This window comes from Plectropomus leopardus, chromosome 16, assembly GCF_026936395.1.
Source record: "Plectropomus leopardus strain MGB_pleo_1.0 chromosome 16, ASM2693639v1, whole genome shotgun sequence".
Taxonomy (NCBI): domain Eukaryota; kingdom Metazoa; phylum Chordata; class Actinopteri; order Perciformes; family Serranidae; genus Plectropomus; species Plectropomus leopardus.
In genome coordinates, this window is record NC_142191.1 from 13,020,288 (window position 1) to 13,039,829 (window position 19,542).

The 19,542-nt window shown below is 37.2% G+C and overlaps 1 protein-coding gene across 3 annotated transcripts; it reads left to right on the forward strand.

Annotated features, from left to right (window-relative positions):
• Positions 1-195: 195 nt before the first annotated feature.
• Positions 196-16,574, forward strand: acp1 (acid phosphatase 1). Of its 3 annotated transcripts, XM_042503406.2 has the most exons (7): positions 196-294; positions 1,796-1,869; positions 4,210-4,323; positions 4,380-4,493; positions 10,457-10,518; positions 11,387-11,492; positions 16,243-16,574. In XM_042503406.2, exons 1-7 carry the CDS (start codon positions 252-254, stop codon positions 16,318-16,320), a joined length of 591 nt encoding a protein of 196 aa, XP_042359340.2. In that variant the 5' UTR covers positions 196-251; the 3' UTR covers positions 16,321-16,574. The 3 variants fall into 3 exon arrangements, with proteins under 3 accessions (XP_042359340.2, XP_042359338.2, XP_042359339.2); XM_042503404.2 differs by lacking the exon at positions 4,380-4,493; XM_042503405.2 differs by lacking the exon at positions 4,210-4,323.
• Positions 16,575-19,542: the final 2,968 nt, after the last annotated feature.

Sequence of the window (19,542 nt, forward strand, 5' to 3'; positions counted from 1 at the left end):
AATATTTTATGATTTATATATTTATTTAAGCTAAGTATCTATCTACGTATTATTATTATCATTAGTCGTAGTAGTAGTAGTAGTGGCAGTAGTAGTAGTAGTAGTAATATTGTAATTATTGATTATCATTATTAGTAGGAGTATCTTCATTTTACTTTATTTTATTTATTTATTTTTTCCGAACTGTAAGCGTTTTGGTCAGGCACTACTTGGTCCCCATCTGCGCGTCGTCAAGGACCCTTCATAACAACATGGCAGCCTCTGGTACGAAGTCAGTGTTGTTCGTCTGCTTGGGTAAGATACGTAATTTCTTCCCAAATAAACTAATGTAGTCCTCATAGATTGTGCCAGTATGTAGCAAACATCACAGAAAACCAGTGCGCCGATTTATAACGTTATAGGTGTTGTTTGATTCACAGAAAAGCGTTAGCTAAAATGTTTCGGCTAGCTGCGTCGCTGCTTTGAACATTTATATTAACTTTCACTCAAGACACTTAAATAAGTTTGCTGCACCGAGCCACAGCTGGTGTCCAGTCAAGAGTGATGATAAACATCTTAGTCTTATTTTGTAAAAATGCTGAGTAATGCTATCTTGACAGCGTCCCGGAAGTTTCACACAGTGATCTCAGTGTATGACCGATCAGAGTCCACCGGGAGATCCGCAGTGACTCTTATCACTGAAAGTATCAGCGAAGTGTTTGTTTTGTTAAAGGAAAGTTGTGTAGCTTTTTCTGATCTAGTTCTAAAGTTGCAGTTTTTTGTGTGTTTTGTGTGACAAAAATCGTGGATCAGTTAATGACTGCAGGTTGTGAGAAGCCACCAGCCACCTGATAAAGCTGGAACTGATTGTCGGAAAAAATATTTTGAATATATTTATGTTTTGTGGGAAATATTACATTCACAAATGTAAATGGACTCAAAAGAAACTCGAAATACAAAAACTAAAATCTAGAAATAGAACAATACACCCAAACATTACACGGACTGAAACAGAGCAAAGCTGAGAAAACACTGGACATTTGTAATTTGTTAAACATTTTTGTTTGATATTTTGTTCGATATCCATATGTATATATGTAAATATAGTTTGTCCTGCATGGTTTTGTCTTTTTGCTTTTCTTATGTTTTGTTGGCGGTGTCCTATTTCCTTTTTTTTTTTTTTTTTTACATAACTGATATGGAACAACTGGAAAAAAACAAAAACAAACAAACAAAAGACTGGATGTCTGGTAGGTTTTGGCATCCACCAGCCACAGTGGCAGGTGGACAAAAAAACTTAATTTCCACCCTGGATATAAAAGTTTTTAGTTTTCTTATAGAATACTTTTAGGAAATTAGCTTCCCTATTGTTTAGTGTGTTCCATGGTTTTGGATATAATTTACAAAGGCTGCGTCTTTTGCATTCTATTTCTTCAAACTACAGATATGTTTCATTTGTAATATTTGTTTCATATGTATCATTAACATTTCTTTATCTGAGGTTCTGATTAACTGTATATGATTTGAGTTTTTCATCAGTAGATGGAGAGATCTTTGTTTTTTAACAATACATGTGGGACATTTCCATTTGTGGTGGCGTTTTTTGGACACAGATAATGTAATATTTTTTTGCACTGTGTTAAATGTATCATGCTAATTTGTTGCCCGATGTATATTACATATGCTGTGTATTGATTTTGCTTTTAATAGTCTTGGTGAATACCTAAAGTGTTACTTTTTATGGTAAAACTTTTCATAAACTAAACCTTTAAAAAATGACATGCAAGTTTGTCATGGTGTTTTTGGTTTTAAATAGGGAATATCTGCAGATCCCCCATCGCTGAAGCCGTCTTCAGGAAGATGGCGACAGATGCTGGAGTTGTTGATCAGGTAATGTCATTATTATTAATTCATTGCACACTGCACAACATAGTACATATAGTACAGGTCACTGGTATTGGCCTAATATTACATCTACTGCCAATTCTTGCTGATGTTAGCATTGGCAAATTACTTTTTTATATACAAAAAACATGTACTGTATATCACTACTGACCATTTTTTAAAGCATGCTTCCATTGCTTATTTGAATATGGTGAGAAACCGCGAGGTACTGGTAGCAGATAAAAAAACAAACAAAAAAACAACAACAGAAAACCTGATCTATAGTGATAGAGTTAGGTAATGATCACAGATAAAAAAAAGATACTTTCATACATCGCCTGGTTAGTGTCATCAACTTGGACCCAATTTTCATGTTTTTAAGTGACTAACAGGACTGGTCCAATATTGAGCCAGGCTACAATGTAACCACTCACTTAAAATATATATCCACTGAAAGCACTTGTTTTTGCCACTGCCAGAATTAGATTTTTATTTTAAAGGAAGGTAGTACTATGTTCATATAGCTAACCGACAACCCTCTTTGCCTGTTTCCCGCAGCAGTAATTTAAACTGCAATTCTCTATTTATGGCAGTGAGAATAAAAACAACATCACTGTCAACAGGTGCATACGTCCGTATGTCATAACTTGTCAGAGTTGGTTTCATAAAGCAAAACAAGCTGCACGTGGTGTTTTATTTTTAAAAATTAACAGGATCCGCTGTTGTTGTGTCTGTGACTGTCACTTTAACCAGCAGCTGGAAATCAACACATGGGAGCTCCACTTGGTCTTGATAAGCAGCAACATTTATTAACTGAAAACTGTGACTTACACTGCACATTTACTGCCATGCTGACCACATGTACTGCTATTCTCTGATGCATTCACTGACACTTGCATCACCCACTTGCACACTTTCACTCAACCACTTACACCATACACTCACACATACACACACTTCCCTGTCTTGAAAAGAGCCACAGCACTTTTATAACACAATCTAAACAACAAAGGCACAGAGTACTAGGTAATCAGAGGCAGAGTAGGGCAGGTTATGGTTAGGCCTAGTGTGGGGTCTCGGGGCCTGGCATTGCTCCAGGCCTGTAACATTGTAGGGGAAACACTGCCCTTTTTTCCATAGATTAAAACCTTTTTTATGTAACCAGAAACAGCCCTGAAATCGCTATCTCCAAACCCACAAGTCTCCAGTCAACAGAACCAAAGCAAAACTGATGAAAGTCATCCTGGTTTGTCTTCCCACTATTTCAACAATCACTGGCTCTGGTTTAGTTGAAATAAAACCTTAATTCACTCATGAAAAATGGAAAAATGTTTTTTATATGAAATCTGGCAGGTTGGGAGATTTTAGGGCTGTTTCTGGTTAAACAAAAATTACCTTTCTCTTTAGCAAGAAGATCTATCTTTGCAGGGATCTATTCCATGATGTTGTTAGACACTAGTAAAAACAGTTAGTAGCAACAGGCACATTAAGTGTATTGAAGCTGACATTGTACTGTTGCCCCAAGTGCAAGTGCAGCTTGTTTGCAGATGCTGGTTACAGCGTTCTTCCACAATACTGGACCAATTTTCAAAAACTGTTGTTGTTAGACATGAAAACCTGGGAAAATAGGCTCCAGGTTTAAAAATACCAAAGTCATCCTTTAAAACCTGGAGCAACATCCGCTGTATGTACCATTAAGACACCAAGCATTTAAACACCTTAAACCACAAAATAGTTGGTTTGGTTTCTTTTAAAAACATGGGGAAAGATGTAAGGAACCACTTGGCAAGAAATGTCCCATAATTGCAAAAAATCTCATAATTCTCGTCATTATAAATGTAAAATTATATTACAAGAATATATATGTATGTTTACTTAAAGACATTTTTTTTTCCGTTTTTGTTTTGAATTATTTTTATTTTGGCTTTTCTTTTTTTTTATGTTTATTTTTAGGTAATTTTGTCGTAACTTTTTAATATTTTTTTAAATTGGTTTTTGTGCCATTTCTTGTTAAGTCGCTCATTGCCGTGTTTTTGGAAGAAAGTCAGTAAATGAGCTTTCAAAGGGTTAATATAAGATGTATATACCAAAGTTAGATAACTAGAATAAGTAATTAATCATTATCAGGCCTAATAGTACATAATAATCCAGCAGCAGCAGCGGATCATGAATGAGGGCAGGAGTTGTTTCATGGTTCTAATAACCACCTGTTGAGTCTCACTTCTAATCCTGTCCTCAAAAGAACAACATTGCCCTGCAAATTTTGTATCACCTACCACATATATGTATGTGAGAGTATGATTTACTTTTTGCTGTTATTGTCCCCCCGTGCCCTGCTCTGCCTAGTGGAGGATAGACAGTGCTGCCACCTCTACCTATGAGATAGGAAACCCTCCAGACTACCGTGGCCAAGCCTGCATGAAGAGTCATAGCGTGCCCATGAAGCATGTGGCCAGACAGGTACGACCACCCTCTACATCTCTCTTAGCAGTAGTTTTTGTTCTCTGTTTTTTCAGTGGGTCATAGACAGTGGTGCCACATCTGACTGGAATATAGGCAGCTTACCGGATGCCCGCGGTCTGGCCTGCCTAAGGAGTCATGGAATAGAGACGAGCCACAGGGCCCGACAGGTACAAGATATCCCGTGGCTCCGCTCGGTTCATTCATGACTGTTTGTGAGTGTGATGTTGGTAAGAGGATGCCTGCTACACACCCAGGTGCTGTTGCTCTGTCACTTAGCATGTGACTTGAAAAAAGCTTACTTTAGCTTTTTCAAGTTTAATACAGGTTAAAATAGGGGTTTAACCTGTAGCTGCTTACTGAGCTCTGTCAAAACAATGTAAGGTCCCACCAATAATTTCAATTCAGATAAAAGCCAAATAGCACAAGTCTGTGCAATACTGACATATGTCAAGTTTCTTTTCTTTCTTTGCCATTGGTAGAATAGAAAATATGTTTCAGTTTTTCAGTTTCAGACAAACAATCTGCCTGACAATAAAATGCTATGTAGAACTGAAATTTCTATGTCTTGGCACTTAACTTGTGCATGAATTCCAGTGTCAGTATCTGATTTATAAGCCTCCATTTATCTGCAGTTGAAATAGGTTTTGCAACAAATACATTTGTGATGTCTCATATGCACTTTTCATTTTACTTTTTATACTTTTAAGTGATTGAATAGATTGTAATATTCTGGTCTTGTGCTTGTGCTTTGTATCATTCAGTGTCCCCTCTCTAAATTCTGTTAGTATGTGAACATAGCACAAGCGAAGCTCTCTGTGAGTTGTTTTTTTCCTCAGTAGAAGTTTGTGACTCAGAGGGTGAATAATTGATTTTTTAGCGCTGACCAGATAGATGGATGGGAGGAGCAACTGTTTTGAGTATATGCAAACTCTTGGACCCAGCAGAATTAATGGTCCAGTTTCACTTTCTGTGGGCCAGGCACTCTGCTGCTCCATCTGTGCCCATAGTGTGCTCTGCGCTCAGACAGTGATATAAATAAGAAACGGTATACATATTTCAACCATGCTCCTAAAGAAATGTCCAGCTCTGAAAAAATAAAAAAAAAATGTCTTTGTGGTGGCAGAAGCATTAATCATGATGGGCTCCACAAATAAATTAATATGTTGGAAACCCTCATATGCATTTACCCTTTTTCAGTTTCCATAGTGTAGGTGACTGAGTAGTTTTGAATACACTGCAATTGTGATTGTACTTATATCGCTTTCTAGTTACCATTAATTGGCATCATCAGACCTTCATGAAAACAAGACAACCGTTTTTTAACATAAAACTGAGAACAACTAATATAGTTTCTAACATAGGGCAAAGATTTCACCATTTGTGCAGTATGAGAACATTTTGTTAAGCAATGTTTTATGTAACAGTCTCTCACTTAATGACAATCTTTTTTTTTCCCCTTATTTCCCCACGAACTCTTAGATGTAACACATCAAAAATGTATTTATTATTATATGAGATATGAGTTTATAATGGCATACACAATGACAGATGTAAACTATGTCTTAGAATGATAGAAACAGTAGAAATTTCCTTTTAAATAAAGTTACTTTTACTTTTTACTGAGGTAAACAATGTGCAGCAGGTTTGGTGTAAACCTCAGATACAGTGACCTCTTGTGACAGGTCAGTGAAATCTACAGAACTCGGCAGGAAGTTAAACTTCTGAGGACACAATAATAGGGTTTAAGGGATCACATGGTTCGTTCCAGACAACAAAGGTTTAACCATGTCTCAAAATATGAACTGCAGCTAATCTAGTGACAAGCATCAGACCTCCACATTTAAGCTTTACCTACAAAGCTATTCTTACAGGGAAGACACCTTTTACCCTAAATATTCAATTTCAACAGTATATTTAGTCCCGTTTAATTGCTTTCATGTGTGACTATAGCAGTTAAAATGTGTTTATCAAGCTTAAGAGCCCAGAGTACTTAATGATTTTTCAGTTCAAAATGACCCTTTTCATCATTTAACAGGTTTTCTGATCTGGGATCACTTTGGAAATATCTGTTATGTATTTGTTTGTCAGTGAAAGTGAACTTGCTGGCCGGGCCTGTGTCTATACTGCTATGTCGAATAACAACACCTGTGTGTATGAAATATTTATGAAGCCAATCTAGGAACTGTCATATCGCATGTGTTTCAAATCCTGAAACGGTTCTGAAATTACACCAAGATGTTTGTCCATGTATGGCCTTCGGGCCTTATGCTGTGCTAGCTTATCCTCAGTGCCCTTAAAACACTCTTATGTTTCCCTGAGAGAATTCTGGGTTTTCACCCTGTGCTTGAGATCTTCCGTCTCATTGGTTTGTCTTTCTGTAAACCAGTCAGACCCTCATCTAATCTCCTCAAAGCGGGGATGTGGAGGCTCAACCCTTGGCTTATACCCAGCCAAATCCACACAATGAGCTTTGACAAGCTTTTTCTCTTTCCTCTTTTGCTTTATTGCCCTTCTCATTTCTGTTACTGGGTTTTGCACCCACCCTCTATATTTTCCTTTTTACTCCTAATTTTTGTGTTCAGTGAACTTTGCTGACCTGATGGCGCTGCCAGTATTTAATAGAGCAAACATGCTCCAAAGTGACCCATCACGAATAATTTGTTTCGCTTAACGCCTTATCAGAAATTGACAAGCCGATATTAGATCTAGCTGAAATTTAGATGTCTTGCACATCTATGTGTTATCGTTGAGTTGTTGCCAAAATGTGAAAGTATGACACAATCCAGAGACAGCCAAGGGCTGTAGGCGGTGGTTTGATTGGTCATTTTTCAAGTCAGATTTATTTATGTAGCTCAGTACTACAAATCACAAATGTGCCTCAGGGGGGTTTACTAGCACGAGAGACCCTCTGTCTCTTCAGGGGGGAAACTCCCCTTTAACTGGGAGAAAAGGAAGGAAGAGCAACTGAGGAGGGATCCCTCTCTCAGGACAGACAGATGTGACATTTGATGTCATAGATCATATGTCACTATGTAAAAGTATAAGAAGTATAAATATCTCAAATAGAAATCTATTTAAATATTTGGTAACACTTCAAATCCCCATATTTACTATTCTTTATATATAAAGAACAGGACAAATAAATGGTTTATAGCACACTGTAATGTACAGTTTGCTATAGAACTTTTCTAATGTGACAATGTAAACATTATGAATAAGTCCCTTTGTATTTCCTGTTGGAATGTCAATGCAGTAGTTGACAGGAAGTAAACGAGGACCACAGCTATTCCCCTAGCAACAGGAAATCGTGTGTGCACACGTGTGTTTGTATCTGACTGTCAGCAACTAATTGTGAAAACTACTGGACCAAGCAGCCAACATTTTTTTGCACATTTATGACTACATTTTGGAGGACCTCCTGTGGTTGTGGCAGTTAACACACAGACATGAAAAACCTGTTTTATTGACTGGTTTATACCATCATATACTGCTGAATTTCTTACTCTTAACATACCTGGAAGGGGCTGCAAATTGTCCAGAAATCAGCTCGGCTACTTAGAACAAACCTGTTGAAGGCTAGGTTTTGGCTTTTGTTGTGGGCCATAAACTGAAAACTATCGAAAAAATGTGTCTAATTTTTAACCAGAGCATCATCAGATTAATTCCATATCTGTATGTTATAATCCACTAAAGTTAGGCATGATAGGAGATGAATAACACAACCATTTTTGTCATTTGGAATTTTGCCACCATCTCAACTAAGTATTCAGGAGGGTCAATTTCACCAGTCGCATACAACACATTTCGGCTGCCAAGTTGCAACATGGTTTTGTTCTGTCCAGTGCACGGCATGGTATCACACGTGGAGCGTTTCAGAAGAGGCACATTTTGTCTGCAGGATTCTGTAGATATGCAGATCTTGTTAATTTGGTCATTTTTCCACTATATTTGTGCTCCTACTGTAAGTAATTAAGCTGGCTAAATAGCTGAATTTCTTTTGCCTCCTTTTAATCACGTTTATTGTTTTTATTTCATGCATTGTTGTGCTGTAGCCTACGGACAAAGTTAATGCCATTAAAAGTCCAGCAATGAGTAAAAAAAATACAATTATACATTTATACTCACTACATTGCATACACTGCCTGTGCAACGCTCTGCAGCTGTCAAAAATAGATAAGATTTGCACTCTAGTGAGTGCACTTTTCAACAGCATTTGCTATAGTCATCATCATCTGTTTACACACAAGCCTTTACTTATTAGGATGAATGTATTTTTAATAACTAAAACACATCCACAAATCTTGTCACAGTTTGGAAAGTAAAGATGTTACGAATAATATTTACAAAGTGTCCCAGTAAGGCCTGACAGTGTGCGAGCACACACAATACCAGCACCCTGAAACCGACCCAGCTCAATGGAATTCAGCCATCAATAATTTGACTATTTACACCTGTGCTTTTCTAACTGAAATATGTCAACATGTCTGCAATAAAAAAAGCCTGTAAATGATTATTTCTGAACAGTTTTACGATATAATCTCTTCTTCTCAGGGTTTTATCTTGAACTTATTGAACTTGCTATGTCTGTCTCCCTGCTCATCCCTCATTTACAGTAACAGCCCCCGAGCTCGCTGTCAGACAGATATTCCAGAAATCAGAAACCCTCTCTTTACTCCTCCATACATGAATGACGACAGCTGTTCTGTGATTGAATGTGTCAGTATCTCAACATCTGGAGCATCACAGGAGTTTTATTCATGCTTTTTATTTCTCTCTTCTTTCATTCGTCTCCTGCTGCCCTCGCCTCAATCCTGGCACTCCTATAAACTGACTCTCCAAACCCCCATAGAAATATTTAGTGTGCTGCCTGTTTTTTTTCTCTTTCTGTTTGTTCCATTAAATCATCACCAAGAACGCTTAGATAAACACCACTGCACATGTGCAGCTTAGACCCCTTTCGTAACCCCGCAAATCCATAATCATGTTGAAGTTGCCATCCTTATGATTTTGGCTTCGGTTAATAAGGCAACACCTGTGGGTTTGACACTACATCAAAAAACACTTGAGGAACAAAATGGATGTTTACATTCAAGGTTACAGTAAAAAAGAAGACAAAAAGGTAAATATTTACATCAGGGTTATAGAACATTTTAAGTGCTGGGCAATCGGGGTAGAAAATATATATAGGTCCTTAAGTTTGGAATTCTGTCCATGAAAATGTGAGGGAACCCTTAAAAATGCTTAATTATATGTAATGTATGTATTAATTATATGCCTTATATGTTACTTTCAGTAACAATTCTGCCGTGTCGTTGGTTTACACAAAGAAATCTCTGGTTTTACTTTTTGCCATCTACATAGTATTTTCTGTAACCAAGCAACCAGCTGTAAGGTAGACAGTTAGGTTCCTCCCAGTACACGCATACCCAGAATGGTCATGTGATCTGCATTTTCACATGTGTAAATATGGTCAGAAATTATTCTAAAATGGTGTTAAAGCGCTAGTGTGCAGAGATTTTGTTTTAAAACAGCGTTTTAAAATCAAAACGTATAGTATGCATGTGGCTTTACTCTCCCAAACTGATTATGTGTATCCTTGAAATCCTACACACATGTTAAATACATTTTCACCCTCAATTAACATTTTCAAAGCTGGTCTTATAAATCCTGCAGCGCTAGAGGTCATGAAATCCACATGAAGTCTTTAAAACAGATCTGACACAGTGTGAGTCTGTAACTTACGAGGTAAAATATTGTAACACTTGATTGTCTGCACGCATCGTTTCCTGTGAATCCCTCGTGCATGTTACGACAATTGGAATCCAATGCAGGAATGGCAGACTCCGCCACTAACAATGAAAACCTCTGTACTAACTTCTATAAAAATTTCTAGAGTTATAATTAAATAATGTTGACCATAATGTTTTAGAAATCAAACTCAGGGTTTGATTTTATAAAGGATTATACATTTATGTGTGTATTTCACTGACCGGAGTTTCTTTAATGTATTGGAATTATTGAGTTTTACTTCATAACATTGAACCCTCTGAAGGACCATAAAAGGCCAAAGCCAACTGGATTACCACACTGATAATATTTATTTTGCCCTTCATTTCTCCTTTACTTCCAGGTGACCAAGGACGATTTCATGAGCTTTGACTACATTCTCTGCATGGATGAGAGCAATCTGAGGTACTGTTATTTAAGCCCACACTAGCAGCAGTGTTTATTATCTCTGGAAATGTGGCTTGAAGGTAGAGTCACTGAAAGCACTGGTGTCATGTGTTAAGTGCCTTTGATAAAAAAAAAAAAACAACAAAAAAACATTTGCTTTAAAAGGGGTCAAACTAGATTGTCCTGCTAACTGTCTTTATAGTGATCTTTGCTACTCCTTTCCATGTTGGTAACACTGAGTTATAACTAACTCGTAGGTGAATGCCTCCCTTTAATGAGCAATATCCTTTCTTAAGCTCTTTCCAAAGGTCAGGGGGAGGGATATTTTTTGATACTTTGAACGTTTAGGGATCATTTTGAGATCACATGCCCAAGGCAGATCTGATCTGTAAGCAGCTTACAGAGTTCTTTGGATGCCTCGTCTTTGCTCTCTGGGCAGGTTTTTCCCCTTTCTCTCCCACATCATGTTTTTTTCACCAAAAATGTTAAGCTGACCAGAATGAGAAAAAGAGACTTTGTTTGGTCCAAGTTCAGTTTTCTTTTGACAAAACCCATCTCGATGTTGTCTTCTCGAATGTGCTTATTGTTTTACCTCCTGAAGTTTAGAATTTTATCACTGTTGTTTGAGATTTAGTTGTAACAGGTTTCCATTATCTTAAAATGTTGCCAGAATCACATTTATTACTTTGGTCTGTTAGTGCTTTGGGAGGAAGTTAATCACATGGTTGTGTTTATTATGGGGTTGTTGGTATTGTGTCTGTTATTGAAATTATGTAACACAACAGTTTGGCATATAGATAGACATTCCTTATAGTTAAATGGCACACATTTTTGATTTTTTTTTTTCTGTTCTCCTGTAATTACGTGTTTTCTTTTGTCTTCACAGCGAGTTGAACAGGAAAGCAAGACTTGTGAAAAATGACCATGCAAAGATTGAGCTTCTTGGTTCATATGACCCGCAGAAGCAGCTCATCATCAAAGATCCGTATTATGTAAGTATTCAAGGAAATTCTCTTGTTGGATACTTTAAACTTAATTGCATCCGTAATAAGGCCTATGGTGTAACTGATCAAAGCCTGTTCTTCCAACGTGCTTTCTGACCACGTTCGAAAACCAAAAGCACTCACAGTTGTTGCAACTGGCTACACTTGCAGGCAGGATAAATAGCTGGATTTTACAGCGAGGGAAGGAGATGCATTGTTGTTAGATGTGGGGCTAGCAGCGCATATTTTCAGACAGTATCTCCTGGAAGACATCCATAGTGTTGCGTCCAGTTGTTCATGTGAAAAGTGACAGAAATAGTTTTGTCAACAGTAAAAAAGAGGACTACAGGGAGAGGTTCTGTTCTGGTGAAGTGTACTGGCCCCATAACTTATTCCTAACAAATTTCAAGGATTGGATTTGATCAGATTGACAGTGCCCTGGGAACATAAACAACCTCACAACTGTCATCACATTTTGAATTCAGTCTTACTTAATTCTTATTGGTGCACAGAAGTACGTGACATAACTGATCCATCCTGTCTAAACCAGTGAAAATGACTAGTAAGAAATACAGACAATCTATTACATAGATGAAGCTGAATAGTTTGAAATCTGGCAGGAAGGTTGTGTTCATGTATGGTCCCTTCACTCAGAGTAAGAAGCTGTTTGAGAAAATAGGCTTTCAGGGCTTTAAAACTTAACTTAAATCTGTTTGTTGCCTGGTGGATGTAAACTGTCTTGTGTCTGGAAATAACAAAGAAAAAATGTGCACTTGTTCAAAACTACATTTCCGTATTCAGGTGCATGTTATAGCTCTGGAGACAATTTAGTCTCAGTGAGTTGAAGTTGGATCATGTCTAGGCACATTTCATGAAACAACCAAAACAAACCATAGTGGAATGTAATGGTGTAACGGCAATTTTTGATAAATGACTGAATTTTAACCATAACAATGTGCTATTAAACCCCTCTAGCTCAGTGCGCACAACAATAAATTACTGCTACACAGCTAATATTTGATTTGCTTGGACATCGCTGAAAGAAGTAATTTCTGGTTTGCCTTTTCACGCTCCATGGTTCACTCATCGCTTTTGTTCCTTCCGTGCTCTCTGCAGTTAAAAGTCCTGCCAAATGATTTGTACATGGGTCCTTGGCTGGTTTTTATCTTCTTGAGGGTTATGAGTGGGAAACATGAGGGGAGTAAAGTTGTGAAAGTTTTATAAGTGGTGATAAACTGCCAATATACAGTTGTGTGACAAATTAAAGGGGGAAAAATTGATTAAAAAGTAAGAGGTATATCAAATGCAAATGCACCCATCCACCGGGGTCTCATTAAATGGTTAGGTGAGTATGAAAATGATGTGAATTAGGGCTGCACAATATATACTTTAACCATCAACATTACGTAATAGTCGCACAGCAGGAAGTGCAGTGTTTGTGTTTGTAAGTGTCTGTTTGTATCAGTGAAGTCCGTTCTGGTTAATTTTGCTTTCAATAGCCAGACATCAATTATAATTGTTTCCACAGCAACGCTTTTGGGTCAAGATGGTGTCATTAGTGGTAATCACTGAATGAGCTGCTCCACTTAATAGCTCCAACCAGACGGAGTAAACTGAAAAGTAGTGAAATTAGATAGACAGGTCTAACAGGACAAAAATTTTCTCAGCAGTAAATTAATCCGTTGACATCCCAACTGGCTGTGCTTCTTTGTTTGTTTTTTTAATCTTCTGTACTCACAGGTCTAGCTCTCAGAAGAGATCTTGATCTCAGTTATATTACGTAATTAAATAAAGGTTGTAAATATAAATGAGGGAATATCTTGAGTAGGAACACCAGTAGAGTTCTGACTTGACAAGGAGAACTGAAGCTTTTCTGGAGGCTTGTGGTGGTGCATACAAAAAAATGCATGTGGGTTTTTCATCCAATTTGTCATAAATATGTAAAAAATCTTAACTTGGGTTGCTGAGACTTTTGATATTTTTAAAACGTGCAATTTTTATAAAGTGCAGCTCAAAAGTAATAATTTCCTTTGTGGTCTTTGTGGGAAATGAGCAAGTAAAGCTCTGTTGGCCTAACAATCATGTATTTGCACACAACTGCAGTTTTGTGTTACAGTTTGTGCGACCATGAAAGAGTCAACAAATTATTAGTGATGTGGCTGGGAAAGGAGGCTCCACAGTTGATGTGTCTGGAGTCATTCCCGGTATTTTGTCTCAGATTTTCTCTTTGAACACCACTTCTCTTTGTGAGGCGATCAGCACGAGTATGTCCACTTGTAGCTATTTTTTGCCAAAAAAAAAAGAGGGTGAATGAATGCTTTTAGCAGTCACTGTGGTTTGGATGCTTGACAGTATGTGATCGTGGTCCCTCGTCAGCAACCACATGGCTTGACAGCAAAATGAGTGAAAAGGAGCGAGACAATCACTGTTGATGTGTTCAGATAAACGAAGACAAAAGTTTTCTTGAACATTTAGTAAGACTAATGCAGTGTCCGTTTAAAACATGCATGTTTGGTAACAGCCTGATTGCTTCTCCTTTAGTCTTGTTAATTACAGCTTTCCGGAGAACCATGCAAACAAAATTCACACTTGATATTACGCTTCTTTGGGTCCTGAACGTTATACCTGCCATGACTTAATTGCATCACACAGCCAAGGTGCTGCCAGTCATGGTCAGAAACACTGGTGAAATACACAAGGGGCAGACTTTACCATGAGGCAAGGTAGGCAACCAAACTAAAAGAGCCCCAAACAGCTATAGATTTATTCTGATGTTCATATACTGTAAGTATTGACTTATGTTACTATTTTGGCTTAATGTGCCCAAAAATAACTTGCAAAAGGCCCCCAAAGCCCTTAAGTACCTTAGAAAGTTTTGTTGGCAGCTGTTACGTGATCTGACTGAAATGAAACTTCACATTGAAAACACTCTCAATACAGCATCCACTTAGACAGATATTATATATTTTGGGTGCGCCGCTCTTAAAGTGGCTTAAATAAGTTTTGATGTCAGCTCCTGTGGAATGTGCACCCTGTCTGTTTATAAAAACTGGGAGCATGCTCACCGCCAGCTTCTGTATGTAATACACTGATATACATAAGTATTATCTCATAAAGCCCCACTTTATAAATCCCCAACCTTCCCTTTAAATACCCAAAGAACCAGGTTTGTAACTTGTTACTTATCATGGTTGGCAGTGTGGGCCCTTTCACAGCTACCTTGTTTGGCCAGACTTTCCAGTTTGATCCAAACCAAAATTACAGGTGTGTAACTTCCGCTGGACTGCAGTCCAGCATAAACTGAACCATACTGGTTCATTTCTAGTGTTTTAACATTCTTTGGGTGGTTCGTACTTCCAGATCAATGACAGAAAGTGCTGGCATGCTATGTTAGAAGGTGAACGTAGCTGCTTTAAGGAATAACTCAGTATGTAATGTGCGTCCGGTCGAGTTAGAGAGTGATGGTGGATTAAGAGCAGACAGGTGCCCGTCTACAAACCGATCAATTGCAAGTATAGAGATTCTAATGTGAAACCAAAACTGACTGGATCAAATGTATATGACAAAAAAGTCTTTAGATACAAACAGGTCAGTTAGCTCAATCATAAACTTCTCAACAGTTTTTCTCTGCATTAAAACTATAAAAATGTGTGGTTTGTAGCTTTGCTATTGGCATGACTTGAGGGATAGCACCATTTAGATATGTTTCCCAATAAGATTAACTGTAATAAAATTACATATATTCAAAAGGATGAATTCTAGTGACTTGGTTGGTCTCCTGACCAAAGTGCCACCATGACAGTTTTTATTGTTATTGATAAACCTCAACAACTGTTGGATGAATTTATTTGATATTTGGTCCGGACATTTGTGTTCTCCAGAGGGTGAATCATAATGAATTACGTTTTCTGACTTTTCATCTAACGCTATCATCAGGTCAACATTTAAATACTTTGATTAATGAGCGAATACTTGCAGAACTGACGTTGAATGACGTTGTGACATAATAACAGCCTCTGCTACACTTTGTGTTGATGAAGGGCTAAACTAACATGGTGACGATAGTAAACATTACACCACCTTAACATCAGCACAGAAGTTTGAGTTTCCAATTGTTAGACAAGTTTTTCCATAAAACACAACTTGGGGGCGTCCAGTAGCTCAGGTGGTAGAGTGGGTGCCCCATGTATAGAGACTGTGTCTTCACCGCAGCGGACGCGGGTTCGACTCCAGTCTCTGCCCTTTGCTGCATGTCATCCCCTCACTCTTTCCCTTTCATGCTGAGTCTGTCCTATCATTTAAAGGCCAAAAAGCCCAAAAAATAATCTTAAAAAAAAACCACAACTTTGAACCAAGAAAACCAGAATTTCAGTGGTACTTTTGCTGCTTTGGGCATTATATTTCTAAATGAGGAAAATACTGTTTTTCAGAGTTTGTGTTTGGTGCTCAGAGTAAGTGCACAATTGAATCCAGATGGCATCAGTCTGGAAACGGTTTGCTTCACCACAACAACAATTTGGCACTCACAGGGGGAGCTGAAAACAAATTAATGATTCAGAAACTGACATTTTATTATGTTCTTTGTGTTTTCAAACCACACCACTGGATGGGCCCCGCATATCTGAAGATTTATTGAATAACAATCTATATTTCCGTTTTTTGCTACCAAAAGAAAATAAATCTGACAGATGAATGCAATATTTCAGCTGTCAGTATTTGGCTTAATTGAATTCCTTCTTTTTTCTGTTTTATCTCCTAGGGGAGCGAAAAAGACTTTGAACAGGTATATGAACAGTGTGTACGTTGCTGTAAAGTGTTCCTGGAGAAGAGCTCCTAACCACATCCGACCTGAACCAATCTTTGCTGAAATCTATGGATAAACATGAAAAACTTCTCAAATGTGTTTGACTGTCACACAAGCACTCAATAAGTATAACCCTCTTGTTTGTGTCACTGTAAGACCAGAAAAGACATATGTTGTAGTGTTGTAAATGTTATACAGAGCACAAATTGTGTACATTTAGAAAGATGCTGCGTACAAAAGTTTGTAGACTGTAAATTCAGGTGATTAAATAAAATGGATAAAATGAGTATGAGTTCCAGAGACTTGTTTTTACACACAAATTAATATTTACATTTGCAATACATTAAAACATTTATAAAAGGTTCCCACAGTCACGTTATTCCTGGAAAAGTTATGAAATTAGAAAAAAACATTTTCCAGGCGTGGTAATCATTTGGAATCAACCCTTTGCAACCTGGACTGACATCACTTTTCTTGTTCTGCATTCAGGTCTGAATGCAGAACAAGAAAAGTGATGTCAGTATAAGTATTTAAATCTTTAAACCCTGAGCAGGCTAGTTCGATTTCCAACTTGGCAAGAAATACCTGACAATTTACAAGAAATTAGTGGTTTAATTTTTTTTTTAACTACTAATTTGTTTAAAAAATCAAGAAAAATATATTTGAAATTATCATTATTTTATATTTAAAGATATTTTTCATGGAATTAAGATTTCTTCACAATTAAAATCATAAGTTTTAAGCTGTTGTTTTAGATAATTTCCTTATTTTTTATGGGGTTTTTTTCCCTTCTAATTTCCAGGTAATTTTCTACTTTTTACTAATTACTTGCCAATTTCACAGTTAATTTCTTCTTAAGTTGCTCATTGCTGTTTTCCCATGAACATAAAAAATCATAAAGTTAATGCTAGCCTAAAGGCTAATGTTCCTGGATATTTTGTTGTTGATATTTGGTGTAAGGGACTGTTTGTGACTTATGAGAGAGAAGGGTTGGTCTACAATGGGAGAGTGACTTCCAATAAGCACTGGGGAGGGATTTATCTTTTAAATCTTGACTGAAGGGAGAAACATTGAGCTTCGAATGGTCAAATTTTGTATTTATTTTATATATCCTCAGTATCCCAAAACCAGCAAGTAGTTTTAAAGGTATGTTTTCTTAAAAAAAACCTTCAAAATCACACTATTTTCACAGGCATAAAGTGTGAAATATGGTTATTTATGGTGGAGGGAGGGTCATCATGCATTTTCACGCAGTTCTTCTGGGAGGTTCAAGGAAAGATATTTTTAGTAGGGAGGGTGATGATATTCCAGTCACACCCCAGACACCTCCTACTTCAATTAATACAGTACAGTCCCTTAGGTTATTTTCTTTGCACATCTTGTTTGGTATGCAGCTCCTCTTATTGGATCTACTAACTAAAGGTATTCTCACAAATAATCAATATCAGGTATATCTGATAAATATTTAGAGACAAAAATTAGAAAACACGATTCCTTATCACTGTTTTCCCTTAGATATTCCTCTTCTTCATAGAAACGTAAGTTATCAATCACAGCTCGCAATTTAAATTGTGGTAATCCCATGAGGGAGGACTCATCAGTGCCAACACAGATTACCATTCAGTGTGATTCATCTCCTTATGGAAGAGTTGTGGTTGCACCATAGTGAGTGATAAGGCTGTAAATCATTACAAAAGGGTGGAGTCAAAGGGTAGATGAACCAACTGGTGCCAGTCACCAGTTGGTTCATCTACCCTTTGACTCCACCCTTTATAGCAGATTTACAGGTTTCCAGTTGTTAAGGAATTTCACCTGAATTTAAGTAAATAAAGAATGAAAACTTATCTTTTTAGGGCAGTTTTTAAGGAACTTGCATGTAAAGCAGCAATAAATTGAGTAAGGTTACAAAAACAGCAGGTGTGTCTTCTTAGTGTTTTTGAAACAGTGTGGTCCAATCTCAGCTTTCATAGAGCACATCAGGAAAAGTAGTTCCCTGATCTTAGGCAACACAAGTGCTGCAAGGAGTTAATATTTCAGACCAAACACCCTGTACAAGTCTACTCCGGTAAGAGTGAATGATGGCTCCACAGTTCACATAAAGGGAAACACCAACTAAAATTAAAATGTTGTTTCCATGGCTGTGTAAAATCCAAGCAATATTTGTGAACTTGAGCCATTCTCTCTTAAAGTCAGAAACCAAAGAGGTAAATCTTGTGATACCATCAGGTATAAAGTCTGGAGCAGCTCCATAGACAATGACAGGGTATCTGTATTAAAAGGTAATTTAAAGGTCTTAGACGTTATGAAACAGTTGAATTTTCTATTTTTATGGTCTAAACAGAATTTTTTTTATCCGATTTAATTCGTGTAATGTTTAATTTCTTTGACAAAATGTGTGAAAATCTACATTTCTGATGTTACAAATCTTTATACGCACCACTGAACCTCTCAAAATTTGCTTTATCTGGGAAGTAGACTAAGTAGTTCAAATGAAGTGTTTAGTGTGAGGTCTATAGATTCTGTCTGTGCATTAAGTCTTCAAGTCATGTCAAATGTCATTATGCAGGCATAACGAAATTGCAACTGTGCTATCCTCAATGGATCTCTTGTTAGAAGAAAGGAAAAACTTCACATGAATTTAAATCAGGACACAAACTTGAGTAATTATAAAAAACTAACATTTAAAAAAACATTTTTATAAAAGTATTGAGTAATCAGGACCGTTATTGGAAATACATGTGGAGTTTTTAAAATGTCATTTTTCCTTTTTTAAAAAGGTTTGTATGTCATAGCAATTTTCGATGATACAACATTTTTTAGCAATTTTCCTTGGGAAGTATAAAGCTTATCTTATATACCAGGATGCCCCTAAATGTCATTTTCCACTGCTGTGAGCCTGCTGTGTAATTCCATTCACCTCCATTGTTTGGTGGTAGCAGAAATCTCACAAGTTGAGCGAGGGTAGTCATATGCACATCACGGTGCAAGGCTATTAGAAAACAGCGTATATGAGGAAAAAAGTAACGCCTGCACACTTACTCCATGGCTCACAAGTTTAATGAAGACAACGTTTTGATCCTACTCAAACTGACCCGACAAAGATCCATGTGGGATCTAAACACTGTTGTGTAACAGTTTAAAAGTCTTCAATAACTGAGTTTAGCGCAAATGTGGATGTGCCAAAGCTGGTGTCAGCTGCCAAGAACTCAGAGCAGTGGTGGACAAATTTCACAGGTGCACAATAAAAATGGTTTG

Excerpts from the sequence above, each read along its gene's own strand:
- acp1 (XM_042503406.2), top strand. The coding sequence starts at position 252 with ATGGCAGCCTCTGGTACGAAGTCAGTGTTGTTCGTCTGCTTGG. Across the intron at positions 1,870-4,209 it reads ATGCTGGAGTTGTTGATCAG|TGGAGGATAGACAGTGCTGC; the intron begins GTAATGTCATTA and ends TGCTCTGCCTAG. Across the intron at positions 11,493-16,242 it reads TCATCAAAGATCCGTATTAT|GGGAGCGAAAAAGACTTTGA; the intron begins GTAAGTATTCAA and ends TTTATCTCCTAG.